This window comes from Mobula hypostoma, chromosome 5 (assembly GCF_963921235.1).
Source record: "Mobula hypostoma chromosome 5, sMobHyp1.1, whole genome shotgun sequence".
Classification (NCBI taxonomy): domain Eukaryota; kingdom Metazoa; phylum Chordata; class Chondrichthyes; order Myliobatiformes; family Myliobatidae; genus Mobula; species Mobula hypostoma.
The window spans coordinates 21,036,910-21,060,698 of NC_086101.1; the positions used below are offsets into that span (position 1 = coordinate 21,036,910).

Sequence of the window (23,789 nt, forward strand, 5' to 3'; positions counted from 1 at the left end):
AAATTAAGTGTGGTTGTCAATATTTCAATTGTTAAAGATATCAGTAGTGCCATGCTATATATTTTCCCTCAATGCTATGTGATAAAAGATTAATCTAAGTCAGAAAGCTGAACATTTCCAACTTTTATTAATGTTAAATAATACTGCACAGGACTGAAAAAAGCTGCAGGGTGTTGTAAATTTAGTCAGCTTCATCTTGGGTACTAGGCTACGAAGTACCCAGGACATACTCAAGGAGCGGTGTCTCAGAAAGGCAGCATCCATTATTAAGGAACTCCAGTACCCAGGGCATGCCCTTTTCTCACTGTTGCCATCAGGTAGGAAGTACAGAAGCTTGAAGGCACACAGTCAGTGATTCAGGAACAGCTTCTTCCCCTCTGCCATCTAATTCCTAAATGAACATTGAACCCTTAGTCACTACCTCACTTTTTTAATATATAGCATGTCTGGTTTTGCACAAATTTTAATCTATTCAATATACTTAGAGTGTAATTGATTTACTTATTTATTTATTATTATTGTTACTATTTTATTTTGTTTTTTTTCTTCTATATTATGTATTGCATTGAACTTCTGCTGCTAAGTTATCAAATTTCACGTCACATGCTGCTGATAATAAATCTGATTCATACAAATCCTTAAATTTAACAGAGCCCTTCTTTTCATGATTTTCCATTATGAACCCAGTGTGATGTTTGAAGCACTTGACAGGATTTTAGGCAGTTCTCTGAGAGCCTCCTTCACTGAACCTGAAATCAGTGACTTATCAACTCAAGACCGGCTTTTGGTCTCAATCTCAAATGTGTTTTTGACCAAGTGGTAGTTATTCCATCAACCCTCAACACCGTGGTCCACGTACATCACCCATCAACCCCAGTCCCACTCCTTCTCCTCTCCTCTTCATGCCAGCTATCTTCCTTTTCCACTCTCATGCCTTATGCAGGGTATTGTCCCAGAGTTTAGACAATCTCTTTGCCCCACCTCCTCCCTTACAATCAGATACTCCTTGAACCATTGTGTGTCTGCCGGTACATGTTCCACTGCATTTTCAACATTCCAGTTCATTATTCCCTTCAGGTACGCTGCAAATTCCAGGTCAGAGTTGTGACTGGACCCTTTCTATGCCAGACCACTGAGGCACCCTTTGTTGAAAGACACACCAATTCCAAATACTTTGCTGACAATATGAGAACACATTTGTGGTTGGCAAAGAGCAATTATATCACCATCAACAGAGGTGCATTTAGTATAAAAAAGTTAAAAGTTTCGTTTAATAATTAAAAATACAGAACTACATGCCTGAATGATAATTGTAACAAACAGGAAATGGACAAAGTACACAGTGGATTACAGCTCATGCACAGCATTTTTACCAGATTACACATAGGTAGGGGCAGTGGTTTACTTCAAGGTGCTTAAGCCTGCTCTTTAATTTGATAAGATCACTTCTGATTTGACTTTGGCTTTGATCAACTCTGATGCAAAACCCTGGACTAGCTGTAGACTAAAAATCTGGACTTTGCAGCCTTGCAATACAGAATGATTCAGCTTTCACAAATTCCAAATGTTTACAACCCTGAGAAGAAACTCCACTTCATTACCACCTCAAACTGTGAATACATTTTCTGAAACTACACTTCCAATTCTAGAAACCCCATGAGGAGAAACAGCATTTTAGCATCAACCTTGACATATATACTCAGAATCTTAATCATCAGTATGGTCAGGAGTTGACCATATAATCTCTGATCAGCATAGACTCAGGCTGCTCAACCTTTCCTTATAAGGTAACCCTTTGATCCCATGAATGAACCTATTGAATCTTCACTGATCTGTATCCAATAAAATATATTTTTTCCATCACACTTCTTCATAACTCATCTGGTTATAAAGCACAACCTCAACTCTCTGTCTCTCATTCAACCCAGTTGTCCTTCTTAGAACTGATTGCTTTGCTGTCTATTTCCAATACTTCTTACTTGAGTTTCTTCCTCTTGTTCTAGTCCTTCCAAATCACATTCTCATTGCAAATTTGTATCAACACCTGGTCTACTCTCCCAATTTGCAAGCCAGCTGTGTCTGCTGTAGGCAGTACAACAAGTAGCTGAGCATAAACAGTGGTGCTGGGATTGAAGCACTTCAATGCCACATTTAGAATTCCTATAGTGGATGATCAACGTTGAGTGTTGAACTCCTCTCTCATGTTGTTGCTGCCAACAATGTGTTCACATCAGGATTGTATTTTATCTCATCGTATATCGTTGTGAGCTGTGCCCTTGGATTTTGATGTCCTTCGTTGGCATCCAGTTGATGTAAATGTCTCTGTGGCTTGAAAGCAGGTAATTTCATTGACCATGTGTTTAGATCGTGTGATTATCTGAGTCTCTCCTGAAACACATACTCCAAGGATATAGCGCAGAAGATTGTTTAAAGGGAATGGAATACAAGATAGGTTCAGACTTCAGTACTGGAAGATCAAGGATTTGAAAAGATCTGTATAAATTTTAAAGTGAAACAGAGGGAGAAACAGAGAGGTTTTGTGTTATAAAGTAATGTCAAAAGTGTTTTCTAATTGTTAGAGACCTTTGTACTATGGGACATGCAAGGAACAGGCTGTAGATTTCTGCTTTTTATGATACTCTCCATCCATCTAGCTCTGAAGAGGGAACACTTTTGCAGTAATGTGGAGGCTTTACCCATGGAGGAAGCTTCATTCTATAAGACATAGAGGAGGGCTACATTGTCCGGCTATAGAGGGGCTTTCACAATGCCTGGTGGGATAATGCAGTAATATCTCTGAATGGAGTCACATCCTGGGGTTTAGTGTTGTAAGTAAGGAGACAAATTTCTAAAATATCTGTATTATAGAAGGAAATCTGTACTATCAGGGTAATTCCAATGAAGAACATAGAACATAGAAATTTACAGCACATTACATGCCCTGCAGCCCACATTGTTGTGCCAACCATGTAACCTACTCTAGAAACTGCCTAGAATTTCCATAGTGCATAGCCCTCTATTTTCCTAAGCTCCATGTACCTAACTAAGAGTCTCTTAAAAGATCCTGTTGATTCTGCCCCTCCACCATCACCGCCGGCAGTGCATTCCACACACCGACCACTCTCTGTGTGGAAACCTTACCCCTGATATCCCATCGGTACCTATTTTCAAGCACCTTAAAATTATGCCTCCTAGTGTTAGCCATTTCAGCCCTGTGAGAAAGCCTCTGGCTATTCACACGATCAATGCCCCTCATCATCTTATACACCTCTATCAGGTCATCTCTCATTCTTCATCGCTCCAAGGAGAAAAGGCCAAGTTCACTCAACCTATTCTCAGAAGACATGCTCTCATAAGGCAAGCTCCCCACTCCAGGCAACAGCCTTGTACATCTCCTCTGCACTCTCTCTATAGTATCTACATCCCTCCTGTAGTGAGGTGACCAGAACTGAACACAATACTCCAAGTGGTGTCTGACCAAGATCATATAGCTGCAATATTACCTCATGGCTCGTGAACTCTGTTCCATGGTTGATGAATTCCAACACTCCACATGCCTTCTTAACAACACTGTCAATCTGCGCAGCAGCTTTGAGTGTCCTATAGACACAGACTGCAAGATCTCCCAGATCCTCCACACTGGCAAGAGTGCAGAATACGAACCATCTACAACTACCCTTTGCCTTCTGTGTGCAAGTCAATTCTGGATCCACAAAGCAAGGTCTCCTTGGATCCCATGCCTCCTTACTTTCTGAAGGAACTTTGAATGGGGAACCTTATCAAATGTTTACTGAAATCCAAATATACTACATCCAGGGCCCTACCTCCATCAATGTGTTTTGTTACATCCTCAAAGAATTCAATCAGACTCGTAAGGCATGATTTGCCTTATCAAAGCCATGCAGACTATCCCTAATCAGATTATATCTCTCCAAATGCTCATAAATCCTGCCTCTCAGAATCTTCTCCAACTCTTGCCCACTACTGAAGACAGACTCACTGGTCTATAATTTCCTGGATTATCTCTACTCCCTTTCTTGAACAAGCAAACAACATATGCAATCCTCTAATCCTCCTCCCGTCCCTGTTGATGATGCAAAGATCATTACAAGAGGCTCAGCAATCTCCTCCCTCACTTCCCACAGTAGCCTGGATTATATCTCATCCAGTCCCAGTGATTTATCTAACTTAATGCTTTTCAAAACATCCAGCACATACTCTTCCTTTATGTCTATATCCTCAGAATCAGTCTAGTGAAATGTCTCTGTATAACACTGATCTCTACATATCCCTCTGTCACAGTATGCTGGTCTGAGAAAGATCAATTATCTTTCGTCACTCTATTTTCTATGCATTATTCAGTTGCCAGCCACATCAATATATTACCCTCATTTGCAGGTATTCACACATTGCAAATTCAAGCAATTTTTCTGCCATTAATGTTAAGCAAACGTGTCAGTAGATCTCTGCTTCATCTCTTCCTACTTTTCTAAAAAGTGGTTTGCAGTCATTAAGATTCCACTCTGCAGAACAACTCCAGAGTCAACAGAAAAATGGAAGACAGTAAGACAACATTTTTTGACTCAGCCACAGCCTGTTTTAAAACTGTGGTGTAGATTCTCAGAATTTTTCACCAGCTTCTCCACTCCTGTTTTTACCAACACTTAATTTCCTTTCCCACAAGGGAAATTCTCTCATATTTCTGACAGCTGATGGTTACTGCCATTTCCCTGTTTACATTTAAATTCTCCACTCTGCCTGTGCAAAAAAAACCCTGCCTGCTCTATTTTCCCTTTAGGCGAGAGTAGGAATCAGAAGAAACCTCAGTATGGGCCTCAGTATTTAAAGCTAAAATTAATGATGTGGTTGTCAAACATTTCCGTAGTGCTACACTGTTTTTATCCAATGCTACGTGACAAATTTATTTTGGAGGGTTTTACATTTGCAAGTTTCTTGTTAATGTTAAATCATACCAAACCTGAAATTTAACAGGGCCTTCCTTTCATGATTTTCCTTTCTAAACCCAATGTGATGTTTGAAGCACTTGACAAGAATCTTAGACGGTTCTTTGAGAACCACCTTCACTGAACCTGAAACCAGTGACTTACCAGCAAAGCTTTTGATCTCAATCCTGATTAAGAGTCTTGTTCCCGAGCTTTGACAATCTCTTTGCCTCCCTCTCCCCCACTCCACCCTTACAATCGGATGCTCCTTGAACTGCTGAGTTCCTGCAACAACTTTTCTTTTGCTGGTAGTAGTTCCACTGCTTTTTCACCATTCCAGTGCATTACTCCTTCAAGGCACGCTGGAAATTCTATGTCAGTGTTGTCACTGGGCCCTTTCTAAGCCACACCACCGAGCATCTTTGTTTAAAGCCACACCAATTCCAAATGCTTTGTTAACAAAATGAGAATACATTTGTGTTGGAATAGAGCAAACATATCACCATCATACAGAGAAATGCATCAATAAAAAAAAAGTTAATTAAATAAAATACGAAATGTCATGGCCGAATGATAACCATAACAAATAGGAAATGGTGGAAATACACTGTGGTTGACAGCTCATGCACAGCACTTCTACCTGAGTATACACATGTAAAGGCAGTGGTTTCCTTCAAAATCCTCAAGCTCCTCTGCCAAAGATCATGTCTGATCAGGCTTTGGCTTAGCTCAAGTTTCCTGTGTAACCCTTGACTAACTGTAGACTGAAAATCTGGATTTTGCAGCCTTGCAATACACAATGATTCAGCCTCCAGAAAGTCCAAATGTTTACATCCCCTGAAAAGAAACTCCACTTCATTGCCACCTTAAACTGTGATATTTCCTCAAGCTAGATTCACCATAAGGAGAAACATTATCTCAGCATCGATCTTGTCAAATTTATGCAGAATCTTAATCATCAGTACAGACATGGGTTTACTATATAACCTCCGATCAGGTTAGATTTAACCTACCCAACCTTTCCTTATAAGGTAACACTTTGATCCCATGAATGAACCTAGTGAGTCTTCCCTGATCTTCCTTCAATGAAAGCTATCAATCCATCACACTTCTTCCTAACTCATCTGTGAGGTATAAACCATGCCTCCACCTTAGAACTCATCACCTTGCTGTGTATTTCCAACATTTCTTACTTAGATTTGTCCAGCTTCTCCCAGTCTTTCCAAATTGGATTCTCCTTGCAAGCCTATTCCAACGCCTGGTCTGTTCTCCCAGTGTGCTAGCCAGTTGTGTCAGCTGTAGGCAGTGCCGAAAGTTGCTGAGCATAAAAATTGCTGGGATTAAAGCACACTTCAATGCCATTTTTATGTTTCATGTGGTGGATGATCAATGTTCAGTGCTGAACTTCTCTTCCATGTTCGTTCCAGCCAAAGATGTGTTCAAATCAGGATTGTATTTTATCTCATCGTATATCGTTGTGAGCTGTGCCCTTGGATTTTGATGTCCTACATTGGCATCCAGTTGATGTAAATGTCTCTGTGGCTTGAAAAAAAAGTAATTTTAATGATCCATTCATTTAGACTGTGTGATTATCTGAGTCATTTTTGAAACATAATGAGGAAGTTTGTTTAAAGGGAATGGAATACAAAATATTTTCCAGACCTGGAGACAGAATTTAGCACTGGAAAATCAAGGAATTAAAAAAAAATCTGTATAATTTCTGAAGTATAAGGTGAAACAGAGGAGTTATGTGTTATAAAGTAATGTCAAAAGTCTTTTCAATAGCTGGAGACCGCTATACTGTGGGATATGCAGAGAAATGGCTGCATATTTCTGCTTTTCTTTATGATAATCTGACCCTCTAACTTTGCCGTGGGAGTACTTTATAGTAATGTGGAGGTTTCGACCATGGAGGAAGCTTCATGCTATAAGACATGGACAGGGAGAGCTATTTTGTCCAGCTACGGAGGGACATTAACTATGTTTTGTGGAATATTGCAGGATCTGCTAAAATGTATAGAGTTTCCTCCCGGGGTTTTGTGCTGAACTTGTGGAGAAGATTTTTAAAATGTCATTATACAAGGAACTCTGTACTGTCAGTGTGATCTGGATAAAGCTTTGATTTCCCTTATTGGTCAGCAGCACAGCATTTGACTTTGGAAAATTGCTAACAGCAATTTTGTAAAAATACAAAACTGACCCATATGCAAATATAACCGTGAAGGTTATCAGCTTACCAGGATTGTTTAAAATATGATGTGGTTGGTACGTCTAGCACACTGCTGTCTCTCTACTGTTTCTTGTTCCAATCCTATCTGTTATCTGATTATTCATCTGTGTTTTTATTCAGACCCATGGTGTGGGACCTCAAAGTTGGGTTAGTACTGCAGTATCTGCAGTCAGCACTCAAGCCACATTGAACTGCATAATCTCTGTATCATCTCACTGATGGGGCAAATCTTATTGGCAATTTTTTAAAATTACTTTTGTTTCCCCATTGACTGAACTTCTGCTGTCTGCCTCCAGTTTTTGTTAACTACATATTGCCAATTTTAGATCATTAACACAGTGAAGTCCTGATGATTTTTTACAACATTAAAGGCAATGCATAAATGCAATTTCTGTATTTTTTTCAAACTCTGTTTGTAATAACTTTATCCTACACAGTCTTGGTGGAAAACTTCCACTTTCATAAGTTAGTCACGCTGAAATGGTTAGAAGAGATTGAAAGGGGTTCTGTTGGATTCATGGAATCATGGAAGCAGCAGAAACAAAAATGCAACAAAGCAACAGAATGGGAGAAAAATTTGGAGGAGAAATGCCCAGGGATGAAAGAAGAGAAGCCAGAAGGAATTGTTCAAGAGGTACCTTGTGGCAAGCAGCAAATGCAAAATGAGGGACTGAGAGAAAACACAAAAGAACAAAGATTACTGAAACCTCAATAAATTGGAAGTCACAGAGAAATGCATATGAAATGCAGAGGTATCAACCTTGTTCTTGAAGTCCCATCTAAAATTACCTTAGAGCTATGATGAAATCTCCCATGAGGGGACTGTTCATGTGGTAGGGATGTAATAACCCTTAAATTACCTCATCTCTCAAAAATGTTCCTCATCCAATCCCACTGTGCTCAATGACTGTTTTTTGGTTCATGTCGTAATTTTCTTTTTATTCCTTTTTCCAGAACAAGGTATCTTTAAGAAACCTAGTGTTTGAAATTGTGATCGTAAGCATAGACATGAGAAATTCAGCAGATGCTGGAAACCTAGGGAAAACCACACAAAATGTAGGAGGAACTCAGCAGGCCAGGCAAAATCTATGGAGATGAGCAAACAGCTGACATTTCCGGCCAAGATCCTTTTTCAGGGCTGGAGAGGAAAGTGTATGGCGGTAGAATCAAAAGGTGGGAGAGGGATGGAGAATAGCCAGAATGTGATAGGTGAAGCCAGGGGTTGTAGGAAAGGCAAAAGTCTGGAAGGGAAGGAATTGGGTGGAGGAAAGTGGGCCATAGGAAGAAAGTGAAGAAGGAGGGGACCTGGGGGAAATGACTGGCAGCTGAGAAGTTATAAGAGGCCAGAGTGGGGGAATGGAAGTAGACAGGAGTGTGAGGGAAATTTTCTCTTTAGTAGAAGGAGAAAACAATACTCATGCCATCAGGTGGAGGCTACCCAGATGGAATATAAAATGTTATTACACACTGGAGGTCACGAATAAAGTGGCCACTGAGCTTATACCTGTTTATTTACCTCTGGTGAATTTAAACCCTGGTAAACCTTCACCAAATCTCAGTGAAAGCACTGAAAAGCACTCTACCACTTTCTCAAGGGCATTCAAGGGGAGGTCATAAATGCTGGCCTCGCCAGTACACACCACATCTCACAATTAAAGAACAAGGAAAGAACAAGGCTTTGCAACAAGTGTGTGCAGTTACTTCCACATGGCTGAGGTATCTCTCAACAGAATAAATAACGGATGAAGCTGCCCTACCCAGTTCTGCAATGCTTGCTGTCAGTCATAGGTGATAGAGTTCAGCAGTGGCGTTGATGAAGTGGAAGGAATCGTATCTATTTTTAGACTTGCGAAATCAGTGAGGGCGTGTTCCTATAAAAATAAGGTTGGAAGAAAATTGAAAATTTTGATGGCTGTTTGAGGCTTGCCTACTGAAAGGGGAGGAGGCAGCAGTCCTCATCACATCTGATGTGCTGTATTCTACAATAGTGCAGACAAAGCTGGAGAGGAGTTGGTATTGTTTGGATGGTGCAGATACAGTGGACTGAATAAGATGTGCTGTAACATTCTGTGACATAATCAAATTACAATTCCATTGTGCAAATCATGAAGCCTTTATCAAACGGAACCTCCTCACACCATCAGACAGAGACAACATTCATGCACAGAAGGAGGGAAACTGATCAGGGTATGAATAACTTTGCTCTTCTTGAAAGTATTGATGAATATTTGGCACTGCAGAAAGGGGAGAGAATGGGAAAAGTGTAAACCCAACAAATGTTGCAGCTTCTACTGACCTGGTCCATGGCAATGTTTGTTCTCCTGGTCACAGCATACAGCACCGATTTACTTCTCCTTTCAGTATCAGAAGCTTTAAATTAAAAAAAAACACAACTGCTGTTGGAACCATGTCTGGATGCTCCTTCTGTTCTATTTTCAGTAAATATTTTCTCCAGATATCCTTCCCCTTAAAGGTTACCCACCATACCTTCTCCATTCAAAAATTTGACTGACTGCACAACCACAAGGACATCTCAGAGAAGTCTGACATTATCCTCAATGGGCACATTGTGGGCATTTCCTTTCACTGAACTACCCAGCTGCCATCCCTTTATAAACTTCCACTAGGAATGAGGTATCCAGTTATTTCTTGCTGGTATCAAACTATACAGTAGACTTTAAACCAGGGAAAATCACAAATTCGCCCTCAGATGAAAAAAAAAACATGGTGGAGTTCTGTTCTTCATTGTAAAATGAAGTGGGAGTACTCTTCACAGCCAGTGTAGTTTCAGAAAATGCCTGTGCCATCGAGGTGAATTGATATTTACATTATGATGTTGGTCACCCAAAGGATTTGTCGATTATCACCAATCCAATTTCCACAATACAAATAACACTCTGTGATAATGGATATAAAAACTATGCATTCAGAAAGACCTTAAGAAGGCAAATGTGAATATCTGTGCCCAAAGTAGAGGAGTATCTCATGCTGCATTGTAGCAAAGAAAGGCCACATGTTTGTGTGTACAGCAGCAACAAAGGTGGAGATTAGAATGGTTTTGATCAGTTCAAAAGACAAATTTTCTTCATGTCACCAGTACTGTGAAATGCCGGAGGACAGAAGAAACATGAGGATTTGCACCGTTCTGTCTAAAATGCCATGAGGGAGCAGAACATAGCTTGGACCAGTTTATCGTATGAGAAATATCCCCAATGCTTAGATGTTCCTGCTTTCCTTTAACCTTTCTTTCAGACACAGTCAAGTTTGGTGAACTACAGAATTACAGATTGTGCAGGGATAGGCAAGATGGAGTGGGAGCAGAAAATCAAGCAGGTTATTCCCAACATCTTTGCTTTACTCACAGACTGGAATTTCACTTTTGCAATATAAACTGTTCTTTCCATTCTGGCTTTCTCTTTGGTTAATTAATCTCCATTGAAAAAATCTGAGAATGGTTTCTTTCTGTCTTCACAGCACATTCTAAGATAATGATTGAATTCTATGCTGACTTTGATACTTCAACCTCCTCTGTGGATGTACAGCATCCAAAAAATATTTGCAGTTAGTAATGAAACCTATGCAGCTCAGTTAAGAGGTGACATCATCTGTGATCTAGTTTAATTGGAAAGCATTCTATGAAAATCACATAAACCTCTAAGAACAGAAGGCATTACATGGCCCTTCAGAGCAACAGATATTGCTTTACTGCAATGCATTGCTGTTAGGTAGGAGTTACCTTGTATCCTTTCAGCTCAGTTTTGCTCTTCTGATCTGAGCTCCCAGTTGTGGTTCAAACTTTGGACTTGCACATTCTTAGATCCCATATGAGGTACACTGTTAGTTGCTGAACAGCAGGGAAATCCACACCCAGGTATTGAAGAATATGCAAGACAAGACCATTCCATTATGTCCTGCACTGCAAAGAGGAAACTGGGGTCCATTGTGTTGGTGGTGGAGAGGGTTTTGAGTGTTGTAGCTGGGGGTGAGGTTGTCTGGTCAGCTTGGTACCTGCAATCAGGTGAATGCAGAGAGCTTGTCCAGTGTAGCAGATTGGACGCATGTGCAATGCAAGGCCTGATGAAGGGCTTGAATACAAATACCTGCAATGGGACCCACTGAGTTGGAAGTTATGCAGGAAAGTCCCATTTAAGTGGTTCAGAAGAAGAACAGAACTCCTGCCAAGGAGCTGGTATGATTTCCTCCACTAATGATTGCCAGGTGGTAATCACTAGTTTAATGAGACCATACCTGATAGGATTTAATGCCAGAGATCCCATTCACAAAGACTAACTTGAGCCCAAATATTGTGATGGGGCATTACCAAGGGCTGCACATTGTGACAATAAGAATATTCCAAGAGTACTTGCCTTTATTGAACTTGAGTTCTCTCTTCCAACACAAAGCAAAAACAATTGCAGTGATGAAAGCTTTCAGAGCAATGGTAGTAATTAAACGAATGTGGAGTGGCCTCAGTAGCTTCTCACCTGGAAAGGGATGGACAGTCATCTGTGATTCTCTCAACATATTAATTAAACTTTGCTTAAAATAAGAAATACAGCAGACTGGTGAAGCTGATATTAAGAGAAGAGCTGATGCAGATTTACAAGGTGATAACTGCTTTAAGCATGGTATAGGGAAGGACGCTGTCCCCATGAGCAGATAGTTCAAGGATCAGAGGTTACCAGGGGCAAAAGGTGAAACTGCTGAGGGGGCAGATGAGATTGATCAAGAGTGACTGTTTCTACATCTCGTTGTCTGTATGAATGGTGACTGAAACTAGAATTAATCAGAGGTTTCAAGGGATAAACAGAAATATCCTAGCATTAAAAAAGTTGTCCATCCTGAGGAAGGAGAGTGGAGAATGGACTGACCTGGTTGTCCGACCAGAATCACTGAGCAAAATGGCTGCCTTCTGCACAGTAAAGTTTTGTCATTGCAGAGAAGATGAAAACATATAAAAAGAACAAACACCAAGTCTCAGCATTCTATATCTTGGCCCTGTCCTCAGAAGGAGCCTGTAAGAATGAGATTTATCTAGCCAATTCCTTCTTCATTCTATTGATAAATTCAAAATAATTTTTAAACATTATTCATCAATGAAATTCTTCCTGAAAGAAAGAAAATTGTACTGTTCAAGAACATATGGGTGGTGGCATATAAATTGATTCCGACCAAGGATTAGACCAAATGACAAAGGAGCTGAATGAGGCCATTTGGTCCATTGCATCTGTGCTGCCACTTATCATAGCTTATTTTCACCTCTCAACTCAGTGCTCCTTCATTCTCATGTAACCTTTGACGTCCTTACTAATTGTGGATCTATCAACCTTTGCTTTAAATATACTCAGTGGCTTGGCGTTCATTGCCATCTGTGGCAATGAATTTCACAAATTCACCACCCTCCTTCGGCATTCAAATGATCTCTATCGCTGCTTTTATTTTTGACAGTTTTTCTAACTTACCCTTATTTGCCGAGTTCATGGGGTAGCGCGATACCAAAGTGGTTAGTGTAATGCTATTACAGAGCAGCAACCTGGGTTTATACCCAAATGCTGTCTGTCAGGAGTTTATATGTTCCCAGACAGCCGTAGTGGTTATCCTCCAGGTGCCCTGGATTCCTCCCATATTCCAAGGATGTATGGGTGAGTGGTGTGATTGTCCATCTGGCTGTAATGTGAAGTACAAACTCATTTGGACCGGAATGCTGCATCTACAAATAGACCTAAACCTTAAATTTGTTCGTAATTAACCTCATATAATTTTTTTCTGCCAAGTTAAAGGCAATCAAAACTAAATTGCTGAATCTAGAAGTTTAAGCATCAGAAAGTGTCAGGAGGTTAATTATAAATACTTTGTTTCAACCACGGAACCAGCCCAGAGAAAAATAAAGTGTCTAATTTGAAAGCAGATAGCCACCAAAGAACAGTTTTAGATAAGCTGCTGACACAAGCCCAGGGAAATTACTTTCTCTTCTGGAAAACCCTTTGAGTCTATTTTCACTAACACAAAATCATTCCATACAAAAACATGCTCCCTTCTATTGCTTGTGCCTTGCCCCTTGCATCTATGACTTGTAGCCATGGAAACATCTGCTGATGGAAAAAAGTCAAGGTTTATAAAATCAAGCAACACACATCAAAGTTGCTGGTGAACGCAGCAGGCCAGGCAGCATCTCTAGGAAGAGGTACAGTCAACGTTTCGGGCCGAGAGCCTTCATCAGGACTAACTGAAAGAAGAGCGAGTAAGAGATTTGAAAGTGGGAGGGGGAGGGGGAGATCTAAAATGATAGTGGAAGACAGGAGGGGGAGGGATGGAGCCAAGAGCTGGGCAGTTGATTGGCAAAAGGGATATGAGAGGATCATGGGACAGGAGGCCCAGAGAGAAAGAAAAGGGGGAGGCGGGGAAAGACCCAGAAGATGGGCAAGGGGTATAGTCAGAGGGACACAGGGAGAAAAAGGAGAGAGAGAAAGAATGTGTGTATATAAATAAATAATGGATGGGGTACGAGGGAGAGGTGGGACATTAGCAGAAGTTTGAGAAGTCAATGTTTATGCCATCAGGTTGGAGGCTACCCAGATGGAATATAAGGTGTTGTTCCTCCAACCTGAGTGTGGCTTCATCTTGACAGTAGAGGAGGCCATGGATAGACATATCAGAATGGGAATGGGATGTGGAATTAAAATGTGTGGCCACTGGGAGATCCTGCTTTCTCTGGCGGACAGAGCGTAGGTGTTCAGCAAAATGAAGTCCCAGTCTGCGTCGGGTCTCGCCAATATATAGAAAGCCACATCGGGAGCACCGGACGCAGTATATCACCCCAGCCGACTCACAGGTGAAGTGTCGCCTCACCTGGAAGGACTGTCTGGGGCCCTGAATGGTGGTGAGGGAGGAAATGTAAGGGCATGTGTAGCACTTGTTCCGCTTACAAGGATAAGTGCCAGGAGGGAGATTGGTGGGGAGGGATGGGGAGGACAAATGGACAAGGGAATCGTGCAGGGAGCGATCCCTGCGGAAAGCAGAGAGAGAGAGGGGGAGGGAAAAATGTGCTTAGTGGTGGGATCCCATTGGAGGTGGCGGAAGTTACTGAGAATAATATGTTGGACCCGGAGGCTGATGGGGTGGTAGGTGAGGACAAGGGGAACCCTATTCCTGGTGAGGTGGCAGGAGGATGGAGTGAGAGCAGATGTACGTGAAATGGGGGAGATGCGTTTGAGAGCAGAGTTGATGGTGGAGGAAGGGAAGCCCCTTTCTTTAAAAAAGGAGGACATCTCCCTCATTCTGGAATGAAAAGCCTCATCCTGAGAGCAGATGTGGCGGAGACAGAGGAATTGCGAGAAGGGGATGGCATTTTTGCAAGAGGCTGGGTGAGAAGAGGAATAGTCCAGATAGCTGTGAGAGTCAGTAGGCTTATAGTAGACATCAATAGATAAGCTGTCTCCGGAGATAGAGACAGAAAGATCTAGAAAGGGGAGGGAGGTGTCGGAAATGGACCAGGTAAACTTGAGGGCAGGGCGAAAGTTGGAGGTAAAGTTAATGAAGTCAATGAGCTCAGCATGCGTGCAGGAAGCAGCACCAATGCAGTCGTCGATGAAGAGAAGGAAAATTGGGGTCAGATACCAGAGTAGATTTGAAACATAGGTTGTTCCACAAAGCCAACAAAAAGGCAGGCATACCTCGGACCCAAACGGGTGCCCATAGCTACACCTTTAGTTGGAGGAAGTGGGAAGTTTTATAAAATGATAAGAGTGGGTAGCCAGCACCTTTTTCCAGATGATAATAGTGGACAGCCATTTGGAAGTGGCTAATATAAGAATGCATAATTTTATTGTGATTGGATGATGCTATAGAGAGGATAGCTGAGATACATTGTCTTACACAGAAATTGGTGTCCGCTGCCCACGGTGATGGTGCAGGTACATACATTAGAGACACAGATGAGACTCTTAGATAGACACATGGATGAGAGAAAAATGGAGGGCAATGTGGGAGGGAAGAAGGGCCTATACTATGTTAAGGCTTGCCGCATATTGGTCACTCCCTAACCTTGTGAAACAAAATATTTAGTCTTCTCATCACCAGCGTCCTTTGAGATTCCTTATTGTCTCAATTGTACCTCAGAGAATTTGTGACAGTCTGTTTAATAAGACTGCAATTGTACAGTCAGGTGGAGTAGAGATGAGCTCAAATGTTAATCTCAGGTTTAGAGTGGTATCAGTGGTGTTGAACATGAGTGATTCCCACCCATTGCAGTCAAGCTCTGACTGATCCATAGATGGGATCAGAATGAATAGGGAACCAAAGTCAAGTCTGGAGGGTTATACTCAGATTCCATGTTCCTAAAATGTCACTGATCTATCTCAGACCTTACCCTGTCCATTGTAAGACTTTTGAGATTAGAAGAGAAATGAAATAAATCACTATCATTTTTAGGAAAAGTTTACAGGGTTTAAAAATGTAATGTACCAACCTTCAGTGACCAGACAGAGCCTTCTGAGATCCACACTCGTAGCTGCCTCACTGACAGGGTTCCTCACTGTGCAGTTGTACACTGCGTTGTTCTCACTCAGCCTTACGGACAATTCCAGTCTTCTCCCTCCGTCAGTCAGTACATGTGACTCATCGGCCGTGACCTCATCACCTCCTGTCCACCAAGTGAAAACTGGCTTCGTGCCATGCTCCAGTGAACAGCGCAAACTAATTTTACATACCTCATCTGAGTTGAACTTGCTGCTCTTTATTACTGGTGTTGATACAGATTCTGTTTATAAGAAAAACACAAATAAAGATAATGGTTATCAACAAGTAAGTATTAGCCATGAGCCCCTCACAAGAACTTTGGAAACAGGACAAGGAGAAATCTCCTCTGCCATTCATCAATGCCATTTTTACACTATCCTAATTCCTTTAATATACAAAACATCTATCTACTTTAGTATTAATACACCTTAATAATTAGGGTTCCCCAGTCTTCCAGAGCAGACCTACCCGTTATGCTGATTCTAGCCTTCTAAGACTGGGCAGATGTCTCCCAAGCATCCACTGTCTTAAGACCTTGAAGATCTAGTTCTTAAGTTTCAGTGAGTTTACCTCTCATTTTTTTAAACTCTAAGCAATACAGGTGTACTCCACTCTGTCTTTTGTATGGGATTTCCCTCTATCCCAGGAACCGTACTGCTGACATTTAGTTAGAACTCCCATGTTATGTCACGTTTTAGATAAGGAGACACAAATGGATCTTGTATCAACAGCTTTGTGAGTACTAGGAACATTCCTTCCCCATGCTATCTATGTTCCATCTAGATTCTCTGAAATGAAGCTCAGTAGAACAGCACCTTTGTCTCCTGTCCTTCACTTTCACTTCTGTTCTGCACTGTACAATTCTCCTTCCAAATAGTAAGGAGGAGATATAAATGCTGCTGACATACCCACTCACCATTGAACAATGTGGCTTTTAGGACAAAAGGATGAGTACACAGGTGGCAGCAAGAATTCACATTAAGAGATCATTCTAAGTCATACAGTAAACAGACAGTGCTTCGGACCGGGTCCTTCACAAAAGCAGGTGCTGCATCTGAGCAGTGTTTCAGTGTTCCCTCTGCCTTGTGTATCCCACAGACTTCAGCTCAGACCATAAACATCTCCCCTTTCATCTTTAATTACTCTAAAAATGTCAGACCAGAATATATATTATAATTAAAATAATATTACCATAAATTCGCAGTTCCGTCACTTCATGATGGAGATCTGTATTGGTCCTTGCAATTATTTCATACAGACCTTCATCACTGTCTGTTAGGTTCTGTATTTCCAGGCTACAGTCCTTCCGGTTTAATGTCATCCTCTCTCTGTTACAAGTTATTGGGCTGTTTTTATATTTCACACATAATTGAACCATTTTTTGATTAGATGAATATATGTAGTCCCAAGTAATGAATGAAATGCTTTCTCCTGGCACATTTCCTGGCAAAGTGACTGACTGTCCCAGTGTCCCATTCACCACACGACGAGCAGTTGGATTCCCATCGGTCTCTGCCAGAACTGAAACAGAAGAACAAACCATTAGAGTCTTTAGTCCCAGTGTGTTGGTGTCCACATTTCCACAGCATGGCAACTCTAGCATGATCCCAAATCTGAGGGACAAGTGGAAGCAGCCACGTGAGAACACAACCACATAATGAGGGGATGCTCTTTTACCTCAGTGGCACAGATGCTATCCAATGACCATGGAAGAAAACAATTAAAACACAAAAGTTGATTTCTGATAGAACATCTATGCTCCACGCAAGGCTGTGATACATAGAACAGGAAATAACCTGCTGGAGGAGATCAGCATTTCAAACAGCTTCTATGGCAGGAGGGGGAATGATTAATGTTTTTGATAGAAACACTGCATCACTAGTTTCCCTCACTGAGACTGCTTGATCCACTGAGTTCCTCCAGCAGTTTATATATTTTTTGCCGCAGTTTCATTGCGTTGGCACAACATTTATCATTGTTGGCTCTAGATCATGGAACTCCCTCCCCAACACCACTGTGCGGGCACCTTCCCCAGAAGGACTGAAACTGTTCCAGAAGGCAGCTTACCAGCACTTGTCAAGGGCAGTTTGGATTGAGCAGTAATGGTGACCTTGGCAACAAAGTACAGGATGGAGAAGAGAAGTGGTGGGAGAAGGATCATATCCTGTAAACTACAATAGATACACTCAAAGCTCACCTTATTAAGTACACCTGTACACCATCTCATTAATCCAAACATCTAATCAGCCAATCGTATGGCAGCAACTCAAATCATATATGCATGCAGACATGGTCAACGGGTTCAGTTGTTCAGATCAAACATCAGAATGAGAAAGAGATGTGATCTCAGTGAATTTGACAATGGAATGATTGTTGATGCCAAGTGGGGAGGTTTCAATATCTCAGAAAATGTTGATTTTGTTTATTCATGCACAACAATTTCCAGGGTTGAGATGCCAGAACAGGCCAGGAGTGGAAATAAAATTATATCACTATTTTAACAAGTTAGGAATTGTGAAGAGTTTGAAGGTATTGGCAATCATCTTCTATGTTACAATGAAAATGAAGATTTGTAGGTTGCAATCATTGAAAGGATTGTATGAAGGCAGTCTATCTACACTATCTACACTATTTACTTTATCTAACACTAGGTGTCGGCACTGATTTTGTTCATTTTCAGTTTACCAAAAGAACACAGCAGATTACACAGTCTCCATTGAAATCTGTTAAGAAATAATACATGTTTCTATAGTAATGTAGTCGTGTTGATATTGTTTTAATTTGCTCTGTTTTTTCATTGTTGTTCTTCTCTCATGCTTTGTGCAGCATTTGTTTTTGCCATTTCCACAGCATTTGACTGTTGTTTATGAGGCCAAGTTGCTGGCTAAACACTCTTCACAGCATAGATGGAAAGCTCGCAAGGAGCATGCTGGATTCGAACTAGGGACCATTTGCCGCAAAGTCTGACGCTGATGCCTCTACAACACTAGGCGGTTTATTTTTCATTGAAGTGCATAATTTATTACTCAGTTAAATGTCAGTTTGTCTTTTTTATTCCTTTTTTTACTCTTTCCATGAGTGGGTGTGTACCATTTGAGTAAGTTCAGCTTCCCACAATTCAACCATCCTACCCCCGCAACTCTGCTATTGATTGATGCCCAGAGGTTGTGTAGCTAACCCAAATTCTGATAAGAATGCCCACATTTGCTCTGCAAATCCTTGACAGAGGATGAAAGGAGAATGGAAGGCAAACTGACAAAGGGTCAAATAAACAAAAATAACATAATGACATTAGAGCAAGTTGAGACGCAAACAACAGGAATTCTGCAGATGCTGGAAATTCCAGCAACACACATAAAAGTTGCTGGTGAACGCAGCAGGCCAGGCAGCATCTCCAGGAAGAGCTGCAGTCGACGTTTCAGACCGAGACCCTTCGTCAGGACTAACTGAAGGAAGAGTGAATAAGGGATTTGAAAGTTGGAGGGGGAGGGGGAGATCCAAAATGATAAGAGAAGACAGGAGGGGGAGGGATGGAGCCAAGAGCTGGACAAGTGATAGGCAAACGGGGATACGAGAGGATCATGGGACAGGAGGTCCAGGGAGAAAGACAAGATGGGGGGGACCCAGAGGATGGGCAAGGGGTATATTCAGAGGGACAGAGGGAGAAAAAGGAGAGTGAGAGAAAGAATGTGTGTATAAAAATCTGTCAAGAATAGAGGTGCATACTGGAGGATGTTAAATGTTATTCCTCTGTTTACGAAAAGCAATTGTGATAATCATGGGAATTATAGACCAGTGAGTCTTATGTTAGTGGTGGATGAACTATTGGAGACAGAATTTATTCAAATTTAGCGAAGATAGATTGATTACAATTAGTCTGCATGACTTTATAAAGAGCAGGCAGTGTCTCACAAGGTTGATGGAATTCTTCAAGGAAGTGACAAAACATTGTGATGAATGAACAGCAGTAGATGTGGTGTACATGGATTTCAGTGAGAAGTTTGATAATCCTCATCCACAAAGTCAGAAGACATGGAATCCAGGGGACCTTGGCTGTGTGGAGTCAGTATTGGCTTGCCCACAGAAGGCAGACGGTGGTAGTAGATAGAGCAGAGCCTACCTACAATTCAATGACCAGTACTATTCCATCGTGATCTCTTCTGGGAAACTACCTATTGTGAATTTTATAAATGACTTGGATGAGGGAATGATAAGGTGGTTAGTACGTTTGCAGATGACCCAAAGTTTAGTGGTGTTGTGCATAGCGTAAAAGGTTGTCATAGGTTGAAATTGGACATTGGTATGATGCAGAGAATTGGGCTGAGAAGAGTTCTAAATGGAACAAAGATAGGATGCAGAAAATTGGGCTGAGAAATGACAGATAGAGTTCAGTCTCGGTAAGTGTGAAGTGAAACACTTTGGAAGGTCGAACTGGAAGGCAAAGTACAAAGTTAATGGCAGGATCCTTTTAGTGAGGAGGAACAAAGAGACCTTGGGGTCCATGTCGATATATCCCTCAAAGATTCTGCATAAGTCGATAGTGTGTTTAAAATGGCATATGGTATGTTGATTTTCATGAGTCAGGGAACTGAGTTAAAGAGCCATTAGGTAACTCAGTCTGCTTAGACCACACTTGGAATATTGTCTTCTCTTCAGGTCTCCTTATAGGAAGGTTATGGGAATGTGCAGATGAGACTGCCTGGAGTAGAGGGCATTTTTATGAGGAAAGGTTTAGTAAGCTAGTGCTTTTCTCTTTGAAGTGAAGAAGAGTGAGAGATGACTTGATAGGAGGAGTGTATGATGACAAGACACACTGATAAAGTAGTCGGGCAGAGCACTTTTCATGGGACGGAAATGGCTAATATTAGATGGCATAATTTTAACATGATTGGAAGAAAGTATGGGGAGGGTAGAAGTAGGGTTAATCTATTGTCAGAGGTTGATCTTTTGCACAGAGAGTGGTGGATGACTGGAATGGGCTGCCAGGGGTAGTGGTAAAGGCAGATTCATTACAGATATTTAAAAGAGTCTTAGATAGATACATAAATGAATGAAATATGGAGGGCTATGCTGGAGGGAAGCATTATATTGATGCTGGAGTATGAAAGTTCAGCATGACGTAGTGGGCTGAAAGGCCTGTACTGTGCAGTGCTGTTCTATGTTTCTGATATGATGGGAGTATGGAAAATGCTGTTGCTGAGCTGATAATCTCCTAATCGTTTATTTAACACTAACTTCAATGTTCGCCATTACATTTTATGAAAATGAATTATTTTGAAATGAAGTACATTCTAATCACACAGTTTGCAATGTCGTTCTGGACAGGTATTTCCATAATTTCCAGACCAAATATAAACCTGGTAATTTATGCTCCTACATCGTAACACAACCTCGGATTTATTTTCTACACCTTTTGATCATTAATTGATTTCACACTTTATTCCGAGCAACACTGTGTGCTCGCGACAGCGTGAGAGGCAGATATTTTGTCTGAGTCAGGCACTGAGTGTCTGTACAGAAACACTCCCCTGTCCCCCCACGCCCCGATCTGCAGCAGCAAACGTGCATAAAAGAACAAACAATATCACCTCCACAATATCACACACAAAATGCTGGAGGAACTCAGTAAATCAGGGAGCATCTACGGAACAGAGTGCAGTTTCGGGCTAAGACCCTTCTTCAGGACCGGAGGGAAAAAAAATTTAAAGGGTGGGGGAAAAGGGAGGGAGAAACACAAGGTGATAAGTGAAACCGGGCTGAGGGAGGGGGTTTGAAATAAAGAACTAGGAAATTGATTAATGAAAGAGATACAGGGCTGGAGAAGGGGGGATGTAATAGGAGAGGCCATGGAAGAAAGAAAAACAGTGAGTAGCACCAGAGGGAGATGATTGTCTGGCAAGGAGATGAGAGAGAAAAAAGGGGATGGGGAATGGTGAAGGCGGAGGGTGGGCATTACCAGAAGTTCGATAAACTGATGTCCATGCCATCAGGTTGGAGGCTACCCAGACGGAATACAAGGTGTTGTTCCTCCAACCTGAGTGTGGCCTCATTGCAACAGTAGAGGAGGTCATGGATTGACTTAATGGAATGGGAAGTGGAATTAAAATGGATGGCTACTGGGAGATCTCACTTCTTCTGGCGGACAGAGCTTAGGTACTCAGTGAAACGGCCTCCCAATCTACATCGGGTCTCACCGATATACAGGAGGCCACACTTGGAGCACTGGACACGGTATATGACCCCCAACAGATGCACAGGTGAAACGTCGCCTCACCTGGAAGGACTGATTGGGGCCCTGAATGTTAGTGAGGGAGGAGGCGTAGAGCCAGGTGTAGCACTCGTTCCGCTTGCAAGGATGAGAGCCAGGAGGAGATCAGCGGGGAGGGCTGAATGGACAAGGGAGTCGCATAGGGAGCCATCCCTGCGGAAAGTAGAAAGTGAGGGGGGGGGTGCAGGAGGGTAAAATATGCTTGCTGCTGGGATCCCTTTGGAGATGGCAGAAGTTACAGAGAATTATGTGCTTGATGCCAAGTTGGTGGTAGGCGAGGACAAGAGGAAACCTATCCCTGGTAAGGCGGCGGGACGATGGGGTGAGGGCATACGTGCATGATGTGGAAGACATGCGGCTGAAGGCAGGGTTGATGGTCAAGGATGGGAAGTTCCTTTCTTTGAAAAAGGAGAACATGTCCTTCATTGCTCCATAAGATACTGGCTGGATTAAAAGAACTGGGCTGAAAATTATTGCGACACCGTTGGCCTTTTCTCCTTGGAGCGACGGAGGATGAGAGGTGACCTAATAGTGGTGTATAAGGTGATGAGAGGCATTGATCCTGTGGATAATCAGAGGCTTTTTCCCAGGGCTGAAATGGCTAACACGAGAGGGCACAGTTTTAGGTTGCTTGGAAGTAGGTACAGAGGAGATGTCAGCGGTAAGTTTGTTTTTACGCAGAGTGGTGAGGGCGCGGAATGTGCTGCCGGCGACGCTGGTGGAGGCGGATACAATAGGGCCTTTTAAGAGATTCCTGGACAGGTACACTGAGCTTTAAAAAACAGAGGGCTATGGGTAACCCTAGGTAATTTCTAAAGTAAGTACATGTTCAGCAGAGCACTGTGGGCCCAAGGGCCTGTATTGCGTTGTAGGTTTTCTACGTCTCTATGACAAGGTTATCGAGATTAGAAATTCAAAACATGGGCAAAGCCAGAACAACGAAGCAACAAACCGTACCTCGGTTTCAATGTTTAACCCTTCCACCACCTTCCCCCACCAGTTTAAGCGAGAACCAACCTCCCGAATCGCTCAACAGCAGGTAAATAATCGTGACGCCGGAGAGGCTCCCAGAAGCTGTCCTGGCCATGTCTTCTGTGAAGCGAAGATGGTCATCTAAATGTGGTAGTCTTCACGCAAATGTGGTACCGTTACGCTCGATTTGCTCATATCGCTCAGGGGCATGGGCACAGAAAGGGGCGGGGAAAGTGAAAACAGTTTGAAAGGGAGATGCGAGAGTGAAGTGCGAACGTTCAGTTGTTAATCGGGCTCGATGTCAGCTGTTAGCTGAGCGGTCCCATCCGTATTCGCCCCTTGCACCCGTACTCCTACGACTTAATTTTCCTCAACTTTCCGTCCACTTTTTATCCATTTCATTCAGACAGACAGCGCCCGAACAGACAATAGAATCCACGCCGATCTTTATCTGCCCATTTTCACCAATGCTACATGAGCCCATTTTTAATTCTCCTCGTATCCCCACCAACTGCTTCACACTCTGCCACTATCAAAACGCTCCAATTAGCTTCTTACGACTAATGAAACTGCCGTCTCTAGGAGGTGGTAGGAAATCGGGGCATCCGGGGAAACCTACACGATCACCGGCACAACGTCCAGACTCCATGCACACAGAACCGGAGGTCGGATCGAACCCGGGTTCCCGGAGCTGTGAGACAGTAGTTCCGCCACCCTCAGAAGCTGCGGACAGGTTACGACTGGCTACAGCACCTTTAGTTAAGGGACGGAACACAGCTACTGTATATTCAGCAAATAGGGACAAAATGAGGAACAAGCTAGGTATAAAACAGCAGCAGAGTGGGTGGATGGGGGTTCG

At 42.2% G+C, this 23,789-nt stretch overlaps 1 protein-coding gene across 1 annotated transcript; it reads right to left on the reverse strand.

Moving 5' to 3' along the window:
• Positions 1–6,329: 6,329 nt before the first annotated feature.
• LOC134347285 (T-lymphocyte surface antigen Ly-9-like) lies at positions 6,330–23,045 on the reverse strand. Its single transcript, XM_063049686.1, has 6 exons — positions 22,976–23,045; positions 16,882–17,211; positions 15,641–15,931; positions 11,541–11,657; positions 9,470–9,543; positions 6,330–6,485 (listed from the first exon to the last, which is right to left on the reverse strand). Exons 1-6 carry the CDS (start codon positions 23,043–23,045, stop codon positions 6,330–6,332), a joined length of 1,038 nt encoding a protein of 345 aa, XP_062905756.1.
• Positions 23,046–23,789: the final 744 nt, after the last annotated feature.

Coding starts and splice junctions, on each gene's coding strand:
- LOC134347285 (XM_063049686.1), bottom strand. CDS start 23,045: ATGGCCAGGACAGCTTCTGGGAGCCTCTCCGGCGTCACGATTATTTAC. Junction 15,932..16,881: donor GACGGAACTGCGAATTTATG/GTAATATTATTT, acceptor TCTTATAAACAG/AATCTGTATCAACACCAGTA. Junction 9,544..11,540: donor AGAACTCAAGTTCAATAAAG/GCAAGTACTCTT, acceptor TTTAATTTAAAG/CTTCTGATACTGAAAGGAGA.